Source organism: Budorcas taxicolor, chromosome 7 (genome assembly GCF_023091745.1).
Source record: "Budorcas taxicolor isolate Tak-1 chromosome 7, Takin1.1, whole genome shotgun sequence".
In the NCBI taxonomy this organism is placed as follows: domain Eukaryota; kingdom Metazoa; phylum Chordata; class Mammalia; order Artiodactyla; family Bovidae; genus Budorcas; species Budorcas taxicolor.
The window spans coordinates 59820272-59844414 of NC_068916.1; the positions used below are offsets into that span (position 1 = coordinate 59820272).

The window sequence follows — 24143 nt, forward strand, 5'->3', positions numbered from 1 at the left end:
CAGCAGAAGCACTAGGGAGTTGTTGGGGGTTTCTGAATGATGTTGTCACTCTAGAGGATCCAATCTCAGGCTTTAGCCATCACATAAATATGACATTTCCTTTTTCCCATTCTGCAGCTACTGTTTACATGATCCAAAGAAGGCAGAGGAAGGAAGCAAGGGCTGCATTTCTCCAATATGGTGACTCTCTTAGACAAACTGATCCCAAAATAGCCGTTAAAGGGAACATTTCCCATTTACTTGAGTGATCAAGTAACTGAAATGCAGGGTGGGGAGGTCAGGGTAGGGAGGAGCAAGTAGGAGGAGGCAAGTGAAAAGGGCAAACATTTCTTTGCACACAGAGCCTAAGTCTACTGTGTGTCTGATCCACAGTAACAATATTTCTCCAGTCCTCTTGGCCAGGCCTTGCTCTCTGCCTCCCATGGTCTTGCTGGGAGTTCAACCATGATGTAGAAGATTCAGTTCAAGTCTCAGCACAGCCACACACTAGTCAGGAGACCTAAAGCAAGTCTTTTATTTTTGCCTCCTGTGAGCCTTATTTTCCTTGCCTGCAATTCTGCCTGCCTCTCATGATCGTAAGTACCAAATGAGCTAAACTGTGTGGAAGAGTCTGCTCACTGTGGGTGATGTTTATAAAAGTATAGTCGTTTTAAAAAAAACACACAAAGCATTAAAATACATTTGTAAAAATGTACTAAGTATACTTAAGATTTTTGCACTTACATGTATGCTTTTTACTTCAATAAAACAACTACCCAAAAAAGAAAACTGTAAGTAAAAAGGTGGTTGAAATTTAGTTTATGAATTAAATAGTATTGTGTGATAAGAAATGATCTACTTAGATAACAAAGCCTATACAGTACTGTGCTTAGTCGTGTCCGATTCTTTGCAACCCCATGGACTGCAGCCTGCCAGGCTCTATCCATGGGGATTCTCCAGGCAAGAATACTGGAGTGAGTTGCCATGCCCTCCTCCAGGGGATCTTCCCAACCCAGGGATTGAACCCAGGTCTCCCGTATACCAGGTGGATTCTTTACCATCTGAGCCACCAGGGAAGTCCAAGAATACTGGAGTGGGTAGCCTATCCCTTCTCCAGGGAATCTTCCTGACCCAGGAATCAAACCAGGGTCTCCTGCATTGCAGGCAGATTTTTTATCAACTGAGCTACCAGGGAAGCCCCAACAAAGCCTATAGTGTAACTCCATAAAGCAGAGATAAATATTCTGGATTTTATAAACATAGCTAAAATTCTGTAGGTAGATCATTTACTTTATTCTAGCTTTACAAAAAGGATGAATGTTTAGTGCAGAAAACTTGGGAACCATAGGAATGCACAGAGAAGAAAATAAAAATTAATTATAATGTCACCCCCGTACACACAAAATTAAGATGTCTCTGTAAATTACAAATGCTACTGGACCAGGAGGGTCTGACTGGTGACAGTGTTCTTTATTCTTTTTCCTCTTTTCTATTGATACTTCTTAACAGATTCAGGAATCAAAAATTCTTGTAAGCCAGGTGGCAATGCAAAGGTCTATAGAAACCTCACAGGTGGGATATCAAGTGAAACACCATTACAAGTGTGATGATAAATGGCAGCAGAAAGGAAAGGACTGTTGGGGAGTGGTATAGGCTGTGGCAAACTCCAGACCATGTGCCCCAAAGGAACACATGGTCATTCTTCTATATTTCCAGACAAGTTGAGTGTATAAATATGTGAAAGCCCCCAATTTTCAAATGTTAGTGCCTAAATAATGTGTTAACTCTCTAAGCCAATCCAAAGACATATGCAGGTCAAATGTGGTCTATGGTATCAATTTGAAACCTCTGCTAACGACAAAGAGAATAGAGCTGGGTTCATTGAAGGTCTTAGCCAGGGAAGCAACTGGAACAGAAATTTCTGAGGCAGCTGGTATGAAGGAGAGATTGGAATGGGAAGAAACTAGAGGTATTAGAAAGACACTATTCCAGGTGAGTAATGACTGGTGCCTTTACTGGGGCCGTGGAAACTGGGGGGATGGTCAGTAGTTTCGAGAGAACTGAGGCAGGGAGGGGGCAGGATGCCAAGAAGGGCGCCAATGTTGCAGTTTTGCCTAGAGCCCCAGGGACCCACTGTTCAAGTTTGAGGAAGGAAACGCCTTGTTTGATAACAGAAGACTGTAGAGGAGGAACTGCTTAGTATTAGAGACACCTCCTCCCAAAATAGCAAAATGACTAAATAAGCCGCCCATTAGTGGGGTTGAGGGAAGAGCTGAGAAGGTAGCAGAGAGGGAAGGGCATGTGGGCTGAGTGGTCTGGATCAGAGGTCAAGAGAAGAAAGGAGGAACAAAGTCAGAACCAAGTTCTGTACCTTGAAGGGACTGGGGATGCTTAGTCTGAAGAAGAAAAGGCACAAAGGAAACAGTAATTGGCTGGTGTGCTGACAAAAAAGTATTTGCTGAGCATCTACCTGTGTCAGGGTTCCAGCTGGTGCTGATGTTTTGGGGCAACAGTGATAAGCAAAAACAAATAAAACTGATGTTGTGCTTAAGAGAGTCTTCTGGAAAGATATTGATTGAATAATCTCACAAACAATAAGTGATGGGAAGGAGGGGGGTATAGTGTTCTGAGGGTGTGTCCCAGAGGGTGGGGACCTGTACTTCCATAGGAAATGATGATTCATCTGAGAACTAAGAGATGAGTAAGCGCTAATGATACAAACATAGTGGAGGAAAGGCTTACAGGCTTCTGGAACAGCATGTGCAAATACCTAACTCACAGGAAGGACTGAGGAGGCCAGTGTGGTGGGAGCACCGATGAGGGACATGGGGGCTATCTTCAAAGGCCCACAGGGCTGTTGAGTGGAAGAAAGACAAGGTTTGTTCTATGCAGTCTGCAAATGCATCCATTAGGGGTGGACACAGTTTCCGTAAGAAACTGATGGGGGTGCTTAGGATCTGTTGTTTGCTTTTAGTTAAAATAAAACTTCAGTTCATTTCACATGTCCCAGACCCTGTTCTAAATAACTGTCTCATGAGTCTACACAATAGCCTCAGAAAGTACATGTGCCCTTAACTACTGCTGTGTAACAAACACCTGCCAACCTCTGGCTTAAACAGCAATCATTTTATCATCCCCTCTCTTGACTATGAACAGGGTTCAGCTGGGTGGATCTTCCTTGGGGCTTGTCATGCATTTTCAGCCAGCTGGTGGCTGGGGCTGAGCTAGAATGGCTGGAAGAGCAAAGGGCATATCTCTCCAAGGGGCTTCTCCACCTCGTAGTTAGCTTGGACTGCCTCTTCACATGAGGTCTCCAGGCAGTTATAGAGCAGAGGTTTTCCTCCAGAGTAAGTCATTCCGGAGAGATAGACAGAAGTTGCCAGTCTTTATGAAGACTAGCCCCCAGTATGCCACAGTGTCACTGCTGATGTATCCATTGGTCGCAGCAGTCACAAATCAGACCAGATTCAAAGGGATGAAAGAATAAAGCCCATCTTCTGATGGGGCAATGCATGTGAATAAAGGAGGGAAGGAATCAATGATGACTGCGTTGGAGATAAACCACCACAATACTACTGTACAGATGAAGGGACTGAAGCCAAGAAAGAAAGCTGCCAAGATCACAAAGCCAGCAGCAAGTAGGAGAAGTAGGATGCAGACCCAGGTCTACATGACCCCAAAACATCCTGCATTTTAAGCCCTGAGACATTCCTTTAGGGGCAGGATGGAGCAATAAGGAAAACCCTGCATTCTGCTCCCAGTATGGCCTCTAACTTGCTATGCGACATAGACAAGCTCCTTCCCGCCATAGGCCTCAGGCTCCTCTTCTATGCAGTGAGAGCCAGGTGGCTCCAGGATTCTGAGGGTCTGAGAATCTGTACTGCTTCCTCTGAGCTGGGTGGGCACCAACTGGCTCCTTCTCCCACTTAGCCCATCAGCCTGTCATCTCCACAGCCAAGCAGTAGCCTCTGTTGTCCCTCCTTGCCTTTCCTCTTAGCAACACTCTGCTTTGCTCTCCTAGCTGCTCTTTTTACCCAGCCCCTCCTCCACTTTCCCGTAGTAACCATAACCAGTAAGCAATGCCTTAGGTCTCTCCTCTTCAACAGCCACCCTTAAGGGCTAGTTTCTCTTGACAAGGGACTTCATAGAGGCTGAAGCCAATATCTTTTTCATGCTAGACAACACAGTAGACTTTGCAGCTCTTTGCAAATAATCAGTAGGTCACAAGCATATGTCAAATGAAAGCTTGCATAAATGAACCCATGGTCTTATTTTGCACAAACTGCCAAGCTGTACACTAGACAGCAAATTCATTGAGGACAGGAACTGCAGCTGATTTATTCATCATTATATCAGCTATAAAAAGAAACTGGGCCAGAGTGGGTAATCAAAACATATTTGTTGGTTGCACCAGCTAACATATTTTTTAATCCCTGATGTTCAGTTCTGTAAATTTCCACTTTATGGTCCAATTCATCTTCAAACATATTTAGGCTTAAGTTACCCTTCTTTGTCTACTCTCCTCTGTCTTTCTGATTTTTTTTCTCTTCTTTTTGGTCTTTGTGAGTCTAGTTCTGGTTTTTTTTTTCCCTTCCCCTAGGAATATTCCTTTCCAACTTAAGCCACTGAAATGTAAGCTAGCCTACGTGCCTGTTCCTCTCCTGTTCAGTCTCAACTAAAACGCAAGAATAAAAATTGAGAAGGAAGATTGAGAATCAGAAGCCCTGGCTTCCAACCCATTCCTCCAACTATCTTTGCAATATTTCTCAACTTTCTTTCTTATCATAGGTCTCAGTCTCCCCACTCATACTATAAGAGGGTTGGAATAGCTTTTTAATGGGTATCTTTTTAGCAATGGAAGGATTGTACAAATCTAATTGTATGCAGAGGCAAGATGAAGTAAAAAAGTGAAAATGTTAGTTGCTCAGCCGTGTCCGACTCTTTGTGACCCCATGGACTGTAGCCCACAAGACTCCTCTGTTCATGGAATTCTTCAGGCAAGAATACTGGATTGGGTAGCCATTCCCTTCTCCAGGGGATCTGCCCAAGCCAGAGATTGAATCTGGGTCTCCTGCAGTGCAGGTAGCCTTTTTGCCATCTGAACTGCCAGGGAAGCTCTGCAGAGGCAGGATATAGAAACTACGACTACAAGGGGAGCAGCGCTGGTTGGGGTGGGGACCCAGGACCTCCCACCACCTCCCTGTGTCTGTGGCTGCCTCTGAAGGTCCTCTGCTGAAGTGGGGGCTCCACTGAGCTAGGCCATCCTAAGGGCACTCCCGTTTCAAGGTGGAATAGTCCTGTTAACTCATCGCACTGTGAAAAATGGCCACATCAGTAGAGATACATACTCAGTGAGTCAGACTCAGTAGTGTCAGACTCTTTGCAACCCCATGGACCATACAGTCCATGGAATTCTCCAGGCCAGAATACTGGAGTGGATAGCCGTTCCCTTCTCCAGGGGAATCTTCCCAACCCTAGGATTGAACCCAGGTCTCCCACATTGCAGGCAGATTCTTTACCAGCTGAGCCACCAGGAAAACCCAAGAATACTAAACTGGGTAGCCTAGCCCCTCTGCAGCGGATCTTCCTGACCCAGGAATCTAACCGGGGTCTGCTGCATTGCAGTTGGATTCTTTACCAGCTGAGCTACCAGGGAAGCCCCAGATACACACTCATGTACACTCCAAATAGAAAACAGGCTGGCCCCAGAAACTGCTTTAACAAGCTTCGTCTTCTCTCTTTTTGCTTCCTCATTAGTTCAAATTTTTTTTGGCATCTTTATTTTCATTTCCTGGTTTCTCCTCACATCCTTCCTCTTCCCCTTCAAAGAAGTTACTAAAAAATTCTAATCATTTCTACTGTTACTCCTTTGCTGTTATCTATTGTACTTCCCCTCCCCACACCTACCGTCAGTGTCCAAAATTACAGAGAATTCACTAACTTTTGCTTAAATTGCATCTCAATTTCTTCACCAACAGAAGTTAGCCAAAGGGAGAGACTCTTATGGCCATGACAGCATATACCAGAATTCTGTGCGTATTATATTTTTTAAAAAATTACACATTTTAATGGGCTTCCCTGGTGGCTCAGACAGCAAAGAATCTGCCCACAATGAGGAAGACCCGAGTTCGATCCCTGGGTTGGGAAGATCCCCTGGAGAAGGGAATGGCTACCCAGTCCAGTTTTCTTGCTTGGAGAATCCCATGGACAGAGGAGCCTGGCCAGCTATAGTCCACAGGACAGCAAAGAGTACGATGCAACTGAGTGACTAACACACACACACACGCTTTTTAACAGTGCTCAGCACGAACATTCAAATAGAGCAAATGAGTGAAAACATGAAAGCAAAAGTATGCATCCCACCTTCCCCACCAGCCCCATCTCCCAGTCCCTGGCCCTCTATATCCTAGACACAGCTAACTGTTTCTAAGTGTTTTTCCAAAACTGTTTTTCCAAAAATAGAAACATACGTTATGTATACAAAAAGGTGATACACATACCGTTTTGTTTCAACCCTTTTCATTTAATATCTTGGAAATCTTTATCACATTTATCTATCCCATTCTTTCAAACTGCAGCATAAGAGTCCACTGTAAAGTTACCCTAATTTGTTCAATCAATTTACACATCTCCTTACTGATATGTATTTGTGTTTGGGGAAGATGCCACATATGATAGATTGCTTATATAAATGGGGACATGTTACACTGTTGTTCTATTGGCTTTTTTACTTTATGATATATTTTGGATATTGCTTCATATCAGCTGGTACAGAGCTACTTCTTTGTGATAAGAGTTTTTATTTTCTAGAGCAATTTTAGGTTCATAGCAAAATTGAGAGGAAAGCATAAAGACTTCTTATGTGTCCCCAGCCCCACACACGCACAGCCTCCCCCACCCAAGTGCTACATTTTTTAATAGCTGATAAACTTACACTGATAAAGCATCATCACCCAAAATCCACAGTTTAGGGTTCACTCTTACACAATTCATTCTAAGGACTTTGACAAATGTAGAATGACATGTATCCAACATTGTAGTAACATATGGAGTAATTCCACTGCCCTAAAAATCCTGAGTTCTGCCTATTCATCTTTCTCTCACCCTTAACCCCAGGAACCACTGATCTTTTTACTGTCTCCACAATTTTTCCTATTCCAGAATGTCATGGAGTTATATGTAGCCTTTTCAAATTGGCTTCTTTCACTTAGTAGTATGCATTATGTTTCTTTCATGTCTTTTCATGGCTTGATAGCTAATTTCTTTTTAGTGCTGAGTAATAGTCCTTTCTCTAAATGTACCACAGTATATTTATTGCACTTACCTACTGAAGGACATCTTGGTTGCTTCCAAGTTTTGCAAATATGAATACAGCTGCTACAAACATCCATGTTTGCACAATAATCCATTGAATGTCAGCATACAAATTTATTAAGCCATTTTCTTTTTACAAACATTTAGGTTATTTCCAGTTTGGCAGCTTTTTAAATTATGCTAAACACTGCAAAAAATATTCTTTATATATATCCATTGCATATCCACGTGCATATATCTCCAAGAGAAATTTCTAGATTCCTACCAGTGCAATTGCTGAGTCAAAGGATATGTGCATTTTAAATTTCAATGAGACAATAACAGTGTCTACCCGAGTCTGGTTCCAACCCCAGGTTTTTGCAAAGCATTCAATTTTGCAGTGTGGTAGATAAAAAATAGTTTTTGCTCTCGTTTCTGGACTTTGCATGCCAATCCACTCACTTCCTTTCCTCCCTCATTGCCCAGATGACCACACCATATGCTCCCACAGCTTGTCACATGTCTCTCTCCCTGTGTCAACCTGAATTCTCTGCTTGTGAGGTCTGTCCTGTATTTTCTCGCAGCGTTAATCACAATCCTCTATAGGAAATCAGCCCTTCGCAGGCATCCAGCCCCACAACTGCATACACATAGCGCATTTGATCTCACCACCAGGGTCTGAGGGCAGGCAGGAGAGGAGTAAAATTGCTTTACAAATATGGAAACAAAGATTCGTTACCCTAAGACCCACGGGAGCAGCGCCATGGTTTCTTTCCTCATCTGCTCCTTGGGCACAGCACTGTTAAGCACATTTCTGTGAAATAGCCTCATTTATCCCACTATCAACTTTTTTTCCCCTAGATTTTATCTTTTCATGGCCTACCTGCCTCCTTTAATTTCTCTTAAACCTCAACTGCTTATCCCAGCATTCAGGGGTTTTCAAAATATATAGCATGACTCACATCTTACTGTTCCTCTCCTGATGTATCAGGTGTTAACAGCTGTCCTGCAAAAGTTTTTCTCTTGCAATATGTTCCTCAAACATAGTTCAAGGTTTCCCACTTCCACATTCATTCACATCATTTCTCCTCTATGGTATTCTCTCTTTCTGCTCCCTGATGACCCAAATCACATCCATCCTCAAGCCAAGCTTCATGGCCACCAACTGAATGACACGTTATAATTTCTCTTTATCTTCGCCCATATAACGAACAAGACCAGCCCTCTCTTGAATTCAGATCTCCTTTATACCTCTTTGATAGCCTTTGTCACCCAGTCCATCATATCATAATTTTCCTACTTAATTTCACTGTGTTACAGTAAATCTTTGGGAGGCAGCTAACTGTGTCCCCCAGAGCTTTCAGCAGTACCTGGAAGTTATAATAAGGCAGCTACCAAAACTCCCATATGTATGTTTTTAACATGAGAAAAATGCAATCATTTCATACAGTTTGCTTTTATACCTCAGTGATAAAGCATGAACAACTTTCTGAGTCTGCAAGTTTTGGTTACTTCATTCTTTTTAATAACTACAATTCATAATATGTTTCTTTTAATTTAGTGAATGATTTCCCCTTTCTGAACAATTAGTTTCATTTTCATCACAAGTGAAACAGTATCTTTACATACACACCTGATATTTAAGGAACAAATTTCCAGCAACAGAATTGCTAGGTGAAGGGATATATACATTTTAATAAATTCTACCAAATTACTCTCCAAACAGCTGTGTCAATTTATTTTCTTTTAAAAAATTCCTATTAGTCCCTTGGCTAAAGACTCTATACCCAATGGTCTCTGCTCTTTTGGAAGACTTCCCCATGCCTTCTCCCCAGTGTTTATCTGAGGTGATGGAGAGCTGAATTAGTCCTCTTTTGTTCATAATATCAAGTTCCTAGCTCATAGTATTTACAACTACATGGAAATGAAGCTTATATACTAACATCCACTGCTGCTACTGCTAAGTCGCTTCAGTCGTGTCCGACTCTGTGCGACCCCATAGATGGCAGCCCACCAGGCTCCCCCATCCCTGGGATTCTCCAGGCAAGAACACTGGAGTGGGTTGCCATTTTCTTCTCCAATGCATGAAAGTGAAAAGTGAAAGTGAAGTTGCTCAGTCGTGTCTGACTGTTAGCAACCCCATGGACTGAAGCCCACCAGGCTCCTCCGCCGATGGGATTTTCCAGGCAAGAGTACTGGAGTGGGTTGCCATTGCCTTCTCCGAACATCCACTACTACCCTATAAGTTTCTTAATTGCAAGAACCTTGCCTTTTTCATTTCTTTATATTCTCCATACCTATACTTTAAGGATGTCTAAGTAAATGGGCCCGTGTGTGTGACTGTGTGTGAGTGTGTGTGTGTGTATGCATGCACACGCATATATGTAAGGTATCTGCCCTCTGTATTCTGGACGCTGTGTTGGGATATTGGGGATACAAAGATGGATAAGTTAGTATTAGAAAGCAATGAGGAATGATACTAATATAGGGTAGGTGCTACTGTCTGGGGAGATGCAAAAACAAATACCAGAGAAATCTAGCTTGCTCTCAGAGTTAGCAAGTCTTCCTGGAGGAAGCTGACAAAGTATGCGTAAATGTGTGAGTGGTGCTAAGAGTGGGGACCATGCAGGAGATGAGGGGAGAAGGGAAGGAAGTGTAATAGTCAAAAGGGGCTGCCATGAGTGGAGGACAGAGGCTGGATGAGGCCCAGAGGCTCAGCGCAGATAACGCCCAACCAGTCTCCCTACTGCTATAGGACAGTGCTGCCTCCTCACTGCAGCCTGCCGCAGTGTGGTAGAATCTAGCTCAGAGACCCTGACAACCAGAGTGATTCTACCTCAGCAGCCTGAGTATGCAGTCCTTTCACTGAGTCTGAATTCTGAGTAAGTCGTTCAGAATCAGGCTTTTGATCAGACAGAGCTGGGTCGGAAGCACTTCTAGTCTTCCATCTACCTATGGTGTAATCTGTGGCAGGCTGCTTAATTTCTTTAAATCTTAGTTTTCTCATCTGCAAAATGGGAATAACTGTGCCACCTCATTATGCTGTATGAGATGAGATAAAAGTTGAGAGTATGTATGTAAGGTGTCTATGGCCAGCTCCTGGTATGTAGAGTACACACATAATAAATGAAACCTATGCCTGCTGTCTTTCAGATCCCTTAACAATCACCAGATAAATGACTAGGAAGAGATCACTTGACTCAACCTTCCCATTTCACAGATGAGGAAACTGAGGCCCAGTGAGGGGCAACTGTACAATGTGAGGCTCAGGATAGACTTCCTCCTGGCCAGCATGTGTTTTACCACCCCACAGTGATTAGACTCCACTGAGCACCTGCACCTCCTTCTCTTGAACCAGTGAAGTCTTTTCCCCTGTGGCACCAGTAAAAGGCACCTTTGGAGGGAGGCCAGCCCTGCTCCCTTTTAAGCTCCTGAAGGCATTTCTCCTTTGTCCATCCTCCCCAGCTGCAGTTGGCTTTACCTTCGCCCATGGTTTCACTGTCACCCCTACTTCTTGCCTTCCTTTCTTCAAGTAGATACTTCTTGATCCCTCCAATCATTTTATCTCTACTTTCCTGCAGGGTACACAACTGCACCTTCTTTCCTTGGGCTCCAGCACTGGGCCATTTGCAATTAGGGGCTCTTCAGCCCAAGAGGCTTCATGCACAATCTCTTTCCTTTGAGAGGTTTCCTGAGTGCTGTGGCTAACAGATCTTTCCATGGCTTTTCTAGGTTTAATGTTAATAATTAATTCAGCACTTACTATGTATCAGGGCAGTTCTAACCATTTTTCAGATATTAATGTATTTGTTCCTCTAACAACCCGCAAGCAGTTGTAAGATATTATTATCAATAGGCCCAATCTACAGATGAGGAAGTCGAGACACAGGGAGATTAAGTAACTTGCTTGGGATTTGCCAGCTAAGAATTAGAAGAAGCAGGGCTTCAAACCAAACAGTTGGCTCCAGAGATGCTCTAGAGTGTCTCACAGGATCAAGTCATGCTTGGGCTTTTATCTGAAACCATCATTGACTGGCTTTGCTTCTGCCACTCCCTGACTGGTTTCTCTTGGGAGCCCATCCTTCATCAATTACTTGCACACAAACCCTCATCTCAGCAGCTGCTGCTAGGAAATCCAACCTGAGACTTCTTCCAACAATCCACTCCAAAAGTTACCACTATTAGTAGTTTGATATGTACAAAGGATTTTTTCCATGTTGTATTAATTTATTTATTCATTTAAAGGATTGCCCTTAGAGAAATATGTTGTGAAATTGAAACTGCACTAGAAAATGTAAGATGACAATAAGGACAACAGTGATGATGATGACAATGATAACACTTTTTTTGAAGCACTGCGCAAAGTTCCTTAAATGTATTATTTCCTTTAACCATCAAAAGCATCCTCTGAGAGTACTGCTATTCAGGGAATGCTTACACTGTAATGACAGCCACCAACAGACACATCACCCCAAATCTACTCATCTTTCAAACATTATTATTTTTCTTTTGACCATGTGGCATGTGGGATCTTTGTTCCAACCAGGGATCAAACCTACACCACCTGCATTGGGAGTGCAAAGTCTTAACCACTGGACCATCAGGGAAGTCCCTAAACACTTTAACTTCCATTTTGATGTCCAACCAAAACCTCAAACTCAATACGGCTGTATTGAAATTCATCACTCCTTCCTGTCCTACAGACACTTGGGCTAAGCTGCTCTCCTCACCTCTGCTTAGCAATGGCCCCTACTCCTTTGACTCATCTCCTCAACCTCCAGCAATCCAACTTGGGCTGATTTCTTCTGTTGTCTGGTCACTTGGTTCTCTCCCTCCCTTTCCAAACCCAGTTTTTCATACATTCTTTCTATTCCCTTAACAGTCAGCCAAGAGATTTTATCCGTATTTTATATACAAACATTCTGAGGTCCAGAGACCTCAAGTATATTACCTGCAGCACTCTGTTAAGGGCAGAATCAGGACTGGAATCCAGGTCCATTTGGCTCCAAAGGCCAGGTTCTTTGCACAACAGCTGTGTGTTCCATTAGTGTGGCCTAGGGCTGAGACACCAAAGGTGTGATAAGGAACTATTTTAAACACTTCAGTAACACTACACTTAATAACAGTGTAGGAATTATTTTTACCCTCTTCAATTTTCTTTCGATCTTTTAAAATAGATGGAGAAGGTCCTACTGAATGTTAGAACACCATTAAGTTCTCCCTGGAACTTGCTAATCTTACTTTTCAGTAAAATGAAAGCAGGCTTCAGGCTTAGAACTTGGAAGGCAACAAAATCTAGCTAGAATTTAACATTGCTCTGTGTTTATGGTTACCTTCTATTTATGGCTGGTGACACTCGTTTTCCACGTGCAGTAGTGACAATAATACAAAACTTTCTTTAAAAAAAATGTATTTGAGTTTTAGAAATAAGTCAGCATCAAAAAAAGTATTCAGTAAGTAATAGTACACCTCCTGCTCAGAATAGCAGGAATCTCAATGGTGAAATATGCCAAAAAGAAACCAAACCAACATAACCAAGTTGCTTTGTGGGATAGTGACAGTTTTTGCTTGCCAACTCTTTGGTAGCTCTTCAGAGCAGGAACTTATCTCCTCAATGGCCCTCAATGTGCTTCCTTCCCACTACAGGCTTATTTAGTTTAGAACAGGAAGGTCTTTAGATGCCATCTATCCCCTACCTCCCATTTTGTGGCCAAAGACCACAGCTCTAAGAAACGTGACTTTGTTAAAGCTATCCAACCCCAAAGAAAGGCAATGCCAAAGAATGCTCAAACTACCACACAATTGCACTCATCTCACATGCTAGCAAAGTAATGCTCAAAATTATCCAAGCCAGGCTTCAATAGTACATGAACCGAGAAATTCCAGATGTTCAAGCTGGATTTAGAAAAGGCAGAGGAACCAGATTCAAATTGCCAACATCTGTTGGATCATTGAAAAAGCAAGGGAGTTCTGAAAAACATCTGTATCTGTGGTATTGACTACGCCAAAACCTTTGATTGTATGGATCACAACAAACTGTGGAAAATTCTTCAAGAGATGGGAATACCAGACCACCTGATCTGCCTCCTGAGAAATCTGTATGCAGGTCAAGAAGCAACAGTTAGAACTGGACATGGAACAACAGACTGGTTTCAAATCAGAAAAGGAATACATCAAGGCTGTATATTGTCACTCTGCTTATTTAACTTATATGCAGTGTACATCATGAGAAATGCTGGACTGGATGAACCACAAGCTGGAATCAAGATTGCTGAGAGAAATATCAATAACCTCAGATATGCAGATGATACCATCCTTAGGGCAGAAAGCGAAAAAGAACTAAAGAGCCTCTTGATGAAAGGGAAACTGGTGAGTGAAAAAGTTGGCTTAAAACTCAAAATTCAGAAAACTAAGATCATGGCATCCAGTCCCATCACTTCATGGCAAATAGATGGGGAAACAGTGGAAAGAGTGACAGACTTTATTTTGGGAGGCTCCAAAAAATCACTGCAAATGGTGACTGCAGCCATGAAATTAAAAGACGCTTGTTCCTTGGAAGAAAAGTTATGACCAACCTAGACAGCATATTAAAAAGCAGAGACATTACTTTGCTGACAAAGGTCCATCTAGCCAAAGCTATGGTTTTTCCAGTAGTCATGTATGGATGTGAGAGTTGGACTATAAAGAAATCTGAGTGCCAAAGAATTGATGCTTTTGAACTGTAGTGTTGGAGAAGACTCTTGAGAGTCCCTTGGACTGCAAGGAGATCCAACCAGTTCATCCTAAAGGAAATCAGTCCTGAATATGCATTGGAAGGGCTGATGCTGAAGCTGAAACTCCAATACTTTGGCCACCTGATGAGAAGAACTGACTCATTGGAAAAGACTCTGATGCTGGGAAAGATTGAACTTGGGAGGAGAAGGGGACAACACAGGATGAGTTGGTTGGATGGCATCACTGACTCAATGGACATGAGTTTGAGTAAACTCTGGGAGTTGGTTATGGACAGGGAGGTGTGGCATGCTGCAGTTCATGGGGTTGCAAAGACTCAGACACGACTGAGCAACTGAACTGACTGACTGACTGATAGTATTATAGTTGTCCTGGGACCAGAACCTAGGTCTCCTTATGCCCAATTCATGCCCTCTCCTCTGCATCAAACTGATGATGACTTTCATTTACCGTCACACCCTGTTCATTCCTACATCTAAAGGAGATTCCCAGAAATTCTGGTTGGATTCAGTAAGGGGAATTAAGCCCCATTCCCTAAAGCAGCTGTTACATTGCAAGTTCTTAGGAGGGTAATACTTATGTACCACCCTTGGGAAAACTGGGAAGAACAGACACTCAAACACTTTTCTGTGGGATTTAACTCTCTTATAAAACCCCAAAAGAGGAAAGCTGCTAGACGCTAGCCCCTTTGGATGACTGACTGTCCTCAGGCCAAGAAGTCCTTCAATGAGCATCTGAAGTTCCTGTTTTAATTTAATGCCATCTCTTTTTGTTCAGTCCCCCTGAGATGCAGAGAATTTATTAGCATGTATCTCATAAAACACCAGTATAGCAGGAAATTAAATTAATCTGATACAATTAGCTGCTCTGAAAGCTTTGCTGTTTGCTCTGCTTGCTTTATGGTTGCCAAGGTAATTATAAATTGATTGTTTGATGACTTGCTCTAGGATCACTCTAGGTACTGATGTTGAGACACTGACAAGCCCAAGTATGACTAGTAAGATACCTGATGGTGAAGAAGACTCTAGACCCAATGGAACAGAAATATTTAACCTGAAGAGTAGGAGACTCAGGTGAACTCTAAGGGATTCTACCAAAATCTTAAGGACAGTCTTGAAAGAGAGAGTAGACTTGTTCAAGTGGCCTCAAGGGGGCAGACTTAAGATCCATGGGTAGAAATTATCAGAAGATGGATTTCAGTTCAATATCTGGATAGTTGGAGAAACGTACACCAATGAAAAGAACTGGTGTACTTGCTTTCATTAGAGATAGCTGTCAAAGAGTTTTGGCGGATGCACTATGTAAGGAGCTACCTAGGCTACGAGAAGCTTCATTCAAAAATCACTAACATCCCATCCAGCTATATAACTCAACGATGAAATTCATTTTCATCATCATTTTTCTTACTAAGGAATAAAGTTTTATTCCTTTCAAAAGTCTTTTTCACAAAAATTCAAATTAAAAATAAATTACTCATTATTTATATTCAAAGTGGGCTTTCACAATGTAATCTGATAAGACATACATTCCTTATACACATTTTGATTCAAAACCAAGATTTCAATAATAGCTATCTCTTTTCCAAGGCAATATGCTAAGCTTTACATGCATTTAGTCTCATTTAATGTAAGCTTAATGAGGTAATACTATACAGAGATCATACTAAAGACAAACATTTGAGATCATCATTTAGAAAAAAAACTATAGATTTTCTCAATTTAGAGGATCACAAAGATGGAAAAAGTCTTCAAGATGGAGGTCAAAAATATTGTAAGCAATTATCCTCCAATTGGGACGATCCCCTTGAGGAGGGCATGGCAACCTACTCCAGTATTCTTGCCTGGAGAATACCCATGGACAGAGGAACCTGGTGGGCTACAGTCGATAGGTCACAAAGAGTCAGACACGACTGAAGCAACTGAGCACATCCCCCAATTTTAAATACATTAAAAAAAAAAAAGACTGATGTCAAGTAGCTTACCATCTGTTTTCTTCTAGGAGACACTCAAGTCTTTCCTCCATTTTAAGTTAATTCTTGCATATGGTGTATCATTGTGGCCTAGTTTCATTCTTTTGTACGTGTCTGTCCAGTTTTCCCAATGCTATTTATTGAAGAAGCTGTTCTCTCCTCCACTGTATATTATTGCCTCTTTTGTTGTAAATTAATTGACCATATATGCAAGGGTTTATTTCTGGGTCTTCTACCCTGTCCCATTAATTATGTGTTTGTTTTGATTACTACAGCTTTGTAATATAGCTTGAAACCAGAGAGCTTGATGACTCCCAATCTATTCTTTCTCAAGATTGCTTTGGCTATTTGGGGTCTTTGTGGTTCCAAACACATTTTAGGATTGTTTGTTCTATTTCTATGAAAAACGTCATTGGGATCTTGACAGGAATTGCATTTCCATTTCTTTGTGTCTTCTTGAATTTCTGTCATCATTGACATCATTTTCTGATAGTTTGTTGTTAAGGATATAGAAACACAATTAATTTTTGTATGTTACTTTGTACCCTGCCACTTTACTGAATTCAATTGTTCTAACAGGTTTTGGGTGGCATCTTTAAGGTTTTCTACATAAAGTCATGTCATTGTTAGAACAATTAATTGCATTTCTATATCCTTAACAACAAACTATCAGAAAGAGGAATTAAGAAAACCCCATTCACAACTGCATCAAAAAGAATAACATGCCTGGGAATAAATTTGACCAAGGCGGTGAAAGACCTGTACACTGAAAATGATGGCAATGATGACAGAAATTCAAGAAGAATTAAAATGACCATATTACCCAAAGAATGGACATCTTTGTCATCTTGTCCCTGATTTTAGAGGAAGAACTTTCAACCTTTCACCATGTAGTATGTTTGTTGTAAGCTTGTCATATGTGACCTTGATTAGGTTAAAGTACATTCCTTCTGTATCCACTTTGTATAAACCTCCTAGAAGAAAACATAAGTGGTAAGCTACTTGACAGTGATCTTGGCAAAAAATCTGTGAATCTGAATTCAAAAGAGAGGCAATAAAATGAAAACCAAACAAGTGGGACTACATCAAACTAAAAAGCTTCTGCACAGCAAATGAAACAATCAACAAAATGGAAAGGCAACTTACTGAATGGGAGAAAATATTTTCAAATCACATATCTGATAAGAGATTAATATCCAAATATATTAAAAAAACTCATAAAATTCAATAGTAAACAAGCAAACAATTTGATTTCAAAAAATGAGCAGAGGATCTGAATATACATTTTTCTAAAGAAAGCATACAGATAGTCAACAGACATATGAAAAGAAGCTCAACATCACTAATCATTAGGGAAAGGCAAATCAAAACCACAATGAGCTATCACCTAACATCAGTTAGAATAGCCATTACAAAAAAAAAAAAAAAAAAAACAAAGCATTGGTAAGGATGTGGACCAAAGGGAACTCTCACGCACTGCTGGAGGAAATGTAAACTGGTGCAACCACTATGAAAAACAGTATGGGGTTGAGTTCCTCAAAAAATTAAAAGTAGATCTAACATATGATGCAATTATTCCACTTCTCGGTGTCTATCTGAAGAAAACAAAAACACTAAATCAAAAAGATGTATGTACCCCCATGTTCTCTACAGCGTTATTTACAATAGCCAAGATAAGGAAGCAACATAAATACACACTGATAGATGAGTAGATAAAGGAGATCTGATGCACACACATAAATGGAATACCACTACATCATAAAAAAGAACGAAATCTTGCCATTTACAATAACATGGATGAAGCTTAAGGGAATGATGCTAAATGAAATGTCAGACAAAGAAAGACAAATGCATATGATTTCATTTGGACGTGAAATCTAAAAAATAATACAAGTGAACAACAAAAGAAAACAAAACAGAAGTCATAGATACAGAGAACAAAATGGTGTTTGCCAGAGGGGAAGGGTGATGGGGAGAGGGTGAAACAGGTGAAGGGGGTCAAGAGGTACACACTTCTAATTATAAAATAAATAAGTCATGGGGATGTAACGTACAGCATGGTGACTGCAGTCCGTAATATTGTAGAGCATACTTGAAAGTTGCCAAGAGAACAAATCGTAAAAGTTAACTCTTAATGCATGGTGATGGATGGTAACAAGACTTACTAAGGTGATTACTTCACAATGAATACAACTACTGAATCATTACATTGTACACTTGAAACTGATGTGTTATATATCAATTACACCTCAACAACAAAAATAAGTGTTTTAAAAAATGGAAATAACCTTGCCTAAGCCAAGACCAGTCTAAGATTTTCCTAAAGCATCCAGATATTCATGTGAGAGCATTCCTTGGCTCACAGAGCCTTACTCCTCTTTAAACATTTGTTTGGTAAATCAAACTGTGACTTTTTTTCCTGTTTGGCAGGCAGGAAACGACAAATCAGAGTCTTAAGGGATTGACAAAATATGTAGTTAGATACTATCAATCACCATAAAAGAGCCTGCTTTTCCTTACATCTAACAAAGGTACATTTAGAACTTTCCAGTTCAACTAAAACCTTAACTCTCTATGACCACAAGCCCAGTAAGCAGTGCTAGTCACACTCCTCCACTGGGAAATGAAGCTACAATGTTGGGCAGTGAAAACATGTGAGACCAGGAACAGACCTGGACTCCCAATCTTCCGTGCCACCTTCGACCAGACACTTTCCTAATTTTCAAACTGGAAGCGTGGAGAGAATAAATGATCTATTAAACTCTTTTCCATTTTAACTGTCTTTAATCTTATAATTCTAAAAGGGAGGTCAGGTAAAAGACTCCTGGCATGAAGACAGTTTGAAATTTCTATCAGCCACAGTGATACAAGAAAAAGAAAGGGGAAGAGATTGAGAGAGGGTTGCCCATTTGGCAAAGCTGATGAGGCAAAGGCCTGGAACTTTGTTGACATAAGCAGCCTCCCTTCTGGATTTAGTGTTTGTGGGTTTTTTTAAAAGGTGCTTCCCAAAATAATCAACATTAAAATTTTAAGTGACTTACGTGTATATCTAAATGATCAATTAATGTTTGCCCTATAAGGGCTTTCTTTGTTCTTTTATTGTTATAAGATGGTTAAACAATATGCTTATTTATTTCATAGCTTCACAAACAGGAAGGAGGCTTTAAATGGCTCAGTTTCACAATTTGGGGTAGATATATATTTAAAGAAATATTGCATAATTGCATAATGCACACTGCCTCTTCCTAAAATGCATCATACCAGAGCCAATTTTGGAAAACACAAATATGGGGTGGGTATATTTTGAAAACTATGTGAACATAATAGATTCTTAATTAATATGTGTGGCTTTTATGGGAAATATTTGTTATTTTAAGGCATCTGTCATGCAAAAACAATTTCTGCTAGTGAGGAAAGTTAAAAAGAGCACGTAGTTTAAATTTTGTTTCTGAGTTATACTTCTTCTGTCAATGTCCATGTTGCTTTTGTCCTAAAGCATTTGAGTGTTCTATTAGAGAATACTAACAATATCTTCTAAACTACTAAGTAATTTATATAAATTTATGTATAACCTTCATTTGTGTGGCATTTATTAAGTGCAAATCATAATTACCTTTGTCATTATATCATCTGATTCTCATTCAGCACAATGGAAGTGACTTTATTCCTCATTTAGATATGGAGGAAATTAGACTCCACATTTTTTATTTGCCTAAGGAATATAAGCTAGAAAGTTCTAAGATGAGAATTTGAAACCTGGTATTCCAATTCCAGCTGTGGTCCTTCTTTCCCATCCTCTATTCCTTTCTGCACTATGGTGACACAGTACATTGAAAGGATTAAAAGATGGATTTTAGAGTCAAACAGAACTGGGTTCAGCTCCTGCTTTTGGCACTGCCTGGTCTTGTGCCCATGGGCAAGTTATTTTCTTCTTTGAGACCCGTTTGTGAATTAAGCTAAAAATAGTTACACCCCACCCCACCCTAACAACACACACCATGGGACTGTGGGAAGGATTAAATGGAATAATGCATGAAAAGCACATAGCAGAACGTTCCATAAATGTTAGCCATTGTTATGTTATTATGTAATCTAGAAAATATGTTCAGTTACACTGCATGAAATACTTTCCATTTTTCAAAGACACAAATGATACATGTGAAATCAAACCCTGACAATTAATTTTTTAAACAGTAAATTCATATGCCAGATGCAATGGATAGTATTTCATGGACAAAGACTCTAGTTTTTTAAAGAGAAGTTATCTTTTGCTTTCTGTGGTTTCAAAACATTTCTTAATGTTAACACCTTCTTATAGTCTGAGCCATATGAAATTGTCATCTATTTAAAGTCAGATACTACAGAAAAGTGGCAATTTCATACGGCTCAGCCCAACAGATCAACAAACTACCCAACAGAAGATTTTTCTAGTTGCAAAGGGATTATTGAAGAAGTTGAACTAGAAAATTATTTCATTTTCAACATATTCTCATTTTAACAGATAAGGAAGGAACAATGCCACACTCCCTAGAATTAAGAATTAAAGCATACAACCTTCTCTTCCTATCCCCAAGCACATACACGTATACCCCAGCCAAATGAAATCCCAAGAGTAAAATTAGCTCTCAATCCCTGCAAATTTCCAAGGAGGGCACCAAAAGTACTGGACAACAAGCATGCTGAGGAAGTTGGCTGCTGTTAAAGTCACCACCTGTGGTCTTGCCAAATGTCTGAAAGGGAATATGCCATGAGACCTGTGTATTGGGGAAGATGGGGGGGATGTCCAGGGGGCAAGGGTAAAGAGTTTGGAATATCCGGATGGGGAAGTCCTTCTCTGTGGCACACTGCTTGCCTCCAAGTGGGCGTTTGTATGCTGTTTGTTTACTTCTTTTTGTCTGTATGTCCGTGTCTTTATGCTTCTGGGTGCTCCTGGTTTGCTCCTGGCCATGTCGATCGTGCTGGACAGGGGTGATTGTGCCAGTCGGCTTCTGTGCCTGCGCACTCGTTGGTGCGCTGGATGGGTGTGTCTGAGTGTCTGTGGCTGTGGTTCCGTATAAGTCTGAGCATGTATGTCGGGGTACAATGTGCCTGCCTGTGCGTGTCTCGGTGGGCACGCTCATCTAATGCGAGGAAGTGCCGGAGTATTGCCATCTGCCCTGAGACCTCAAGCCGCACAGCCGCCCCAGGCAGACAGGTAGCGCCCACCAAAGAACCGGCACCTTCTAGCTGGCTGGTAAGCTCGCCAGAGCCGGCTTCAGCCTCCGGGGCCAGCCGAGGGAGCCCCGAGGGAATGGTGGCCGACCCGCCCTGCTAGAGCAGCTGGGTCCCGCCCGGGCCAGCCCCAGGAGCAGGCAGGAGGGGGGAGGGAAGGGGCGGGAGAGGGCGTGGGCCTCGCCACTTTGGGGCTTCCCGCGTTCTATTGGTTGAAAGTTCTACACGTCACGGGGAGGGCAGTTCCCCTAAAGTCCTGGGCACATAACGGACAGCGCGCACTCAGAGACGGCTTCTCCAGAGCGCAAGCTGAAACTGGCTGAAACTGCCGGGCACTGCGAGTCCAGAGCACCCCGGAGCTGAGTGCACCACGCACCCCTACCACACCCACACCCACCCACGGCCGCTGAATGAGTCTTCCAGGTGCTCGCTTGCTGCCCGCAGCGCCCCGCCGGAGGTCCGCTCGCTGAGGGCGGCTGGTGCGCCGGCAGCCTGTGCGCTCACCTGCCAACCTGCGCGCCATGGGGCAGCCCGGGAACCGCAGCGTCTTTTTGCTGGTGCCCAACGCAAGCCACGCGCCGGACCAAGACGGCACGCTGGAACGGGACGAGGCCTGGGTGGTGGGCATGGGCATCCTCATGTCGCTTATTGTCCTGGCCATCGTGTTTGGAAACGTGCTAGTCATCACAGCCATTGCCAAGTTTGAGCGTCTGCAGACAGTCACCAACTACTTCATCACCTCCCTGGCCTGTGCTGACCTGGTCATGGGCCTGGCAGTGGTGCCCTTTGGGGCCTGCCACATCCTCATGAAAATGTGGACTTTTGGCAACTTCTGGTGTGAGTTTTGGACTTCCATTGACGTGTTGTGCGTCACGGCCAGCATTGAGACCCTGTGCGTGATCGCTGTGGATCGCTACTTTGCCATCACGTCACCCTTCAAGTATCAGTGCCTGCTGACCAAGAATAAGGCCCGGGTGGTCATTTTGATGGTGTGGATCGTGTCTGGCCTTACCTCTTTCTTACCCATTCAGATGCACTGGTACCGGGCCAGCCACAAGGAAGCTATCAAGTGCTATGCTAAGGAAACCTGCTGTGACTTCTTCACGAACCAACCCTATGCCATTGCCTCCTCCATTGTGTCCTTCTACCTTCCCCTGGTGGTCATGGTCTTTGTCTACTCCAGGGTGTTCCAGGTAGCCAAAAGGCAGCTCCAGAAGATCGACAAATCTGAGGGCCGCTTCCATGCCCAAAACATCAGTCAAGTGGAGCAGGATGGGCGGAGCAGTCTAGGACAACGCAGGACATCCAAGTTCTACTTGAAGGAACACAAAGCCCTCAAGACTTTAGGCATTATCATGGGCACTTTCACCCTATGCTGGCTGCCCTTCTTCATTGTCAACATTGTGCACGTGATCCAGGATAACCTCATCCCTAAGGAAATTTACATCCTTCTAAACTGGTTGGGCTACATCAACTCCGCTTTCAATCCCCTTATCTACTGCCGGAGCCCAGATTTCAGGATTGCCTTCCAGGAGCTTCTCTGCCTGCGCAGGTCTTCATTGAAGGCCTATGGGAATGGCTGCTCCAGCACCAGCAATGACAGGACTGACTACACAGGGGAACAGAGTGGATATCACCTGGGGGAGGAGAAAGACAGTGAACTGCTGTGTGAAGACCCCCCAGGCACCGAAAACTTTGTGAACCAGCAAGGTACTGTGCCCAGTGATAGCATTGATTCACAAGGGAGGAATTGTAGTACAAATGACTCACTGCTGTAATGCAGGTTTTTCTACTTTTTAAGACACCCCTTCTCCCCGGTTCCCCGCAACAAAACACTAAACAGACTATTTAACTTGAGTGTAATAAATTTAGAATAAAGTTGTACAGAGATGTGCAGGAGGAAAGATATCCTTCTGCCTTTTTATTTTTTATTTTTTTAAGTTGTAACAAAATATATTTGAGTAACTGTTTCTTGTACAGTTCAGTTCCTCTTTGCCTGGAACTCCTTAAGTTTATGTCTGAAGGGCTTCAGTCTCAAAGAACCTGGGGCTACTATGTTTTGATGACTTTTCCTGCATATCTACCTCATTGATCAAGTATTAGGGGTAATATATTGCTGCTGGTAATTTGTATCTGAAGGAGACCTTCCTTCCTGCACCCTTGGACTGGAAGATATTGAGTCTCTCAGACCTTTCGCTGTGAACATGGACTCTTCTCGCCCCTCTTATTTGCTCAAACGGGGTGTTGTAGGCAGGGACTTGAGGGGCAGCTTTGGTTGTTTTTCTGAGCAAAGTCTAAAGTTTACAGTAAATAAATTGTTTGACCATGACTTCATTGCACCTGTTTCTCCAAAACCCCTTGACTGGAGTGTGCTTGCCTCCCCCACTGGAAACTGCAGGTAACTATTTGTAATAACTGCCCAGTGACTTAATGTGGAATGACACACACCGATTGCTTAACCCTTTCGTTTGCCTTTGAATCTGCCGCTGCAAACCTGCGTCTCTTCTAACGCTGCTGCTCCCACATCGGTTCTTTCACCGTGTGCTCACCCAGCACAGCTCATCTTGCTCTTCCTACGAGCATTATTCCTGTGTTGTAACATCAGAAACACTGACTCATAGAACTGGAGTTATGGGCATCTGTTGTGTGCCTCCATGTGCCTCTGCTGCCCACCTTCCAGTTCTACTTGCTTTGCAGCTGCTTATATTTTTATCTTTGTCTTTTCTTATAGTAGAGATCATACTGCATCAGGGCTTGGCCTTTTGAGGATAAGGAAGCTCTTGTGAAAAAGCTGCTCAAACATAGCCCTGAAATTCCAAGGGAAATGAAAAAGTCATGGGTTATAGGGAGAAAAGCTGGAAAACATGTCACTGGTGAATACCTCATGATCTAGAAACAGGGTTGAACCCTCCTCCTTTTGAACTGCTGTCCTTCTTTGCCCCCTCTCCCTGTGACTCTA

At 42.3% G+C, this 24143-nt stretch overlaps 1 protein-coding gene across 1 annotated transcript; it reads left to right on the plus strand.

The window, feature by feature from the left end:
- Window positions 1–21458: 21458 nt before the first annotated feature.
- Window positions 21459–23506, plus strand: ADRB2 (adrenoceptor beta 2). Its single transcript, XM_052643347.1, has one exon. It carries the CDS (start codon window positions 21706–21708, stop codon window positions 22960–22962), a length of 1257 nt encoding a protein of 418 aa, XP_052499307.1. The 5' UTR covers window positions 21459–21705; the 3' UTR covers window positions 22963–23506.
- Window positions 23507–24143: the final 637 nt, after the last annotated feature.

Excerpts from the sequence above, each read along its gene's own strand:
- ADRB2 (XM_052643347.1), top strand. The coding sequence starts at position 21,706 with ATGGGGCAGCCCGGGAACCGCAGCGTCTTTTTGCTGGTGCCCAACGCA.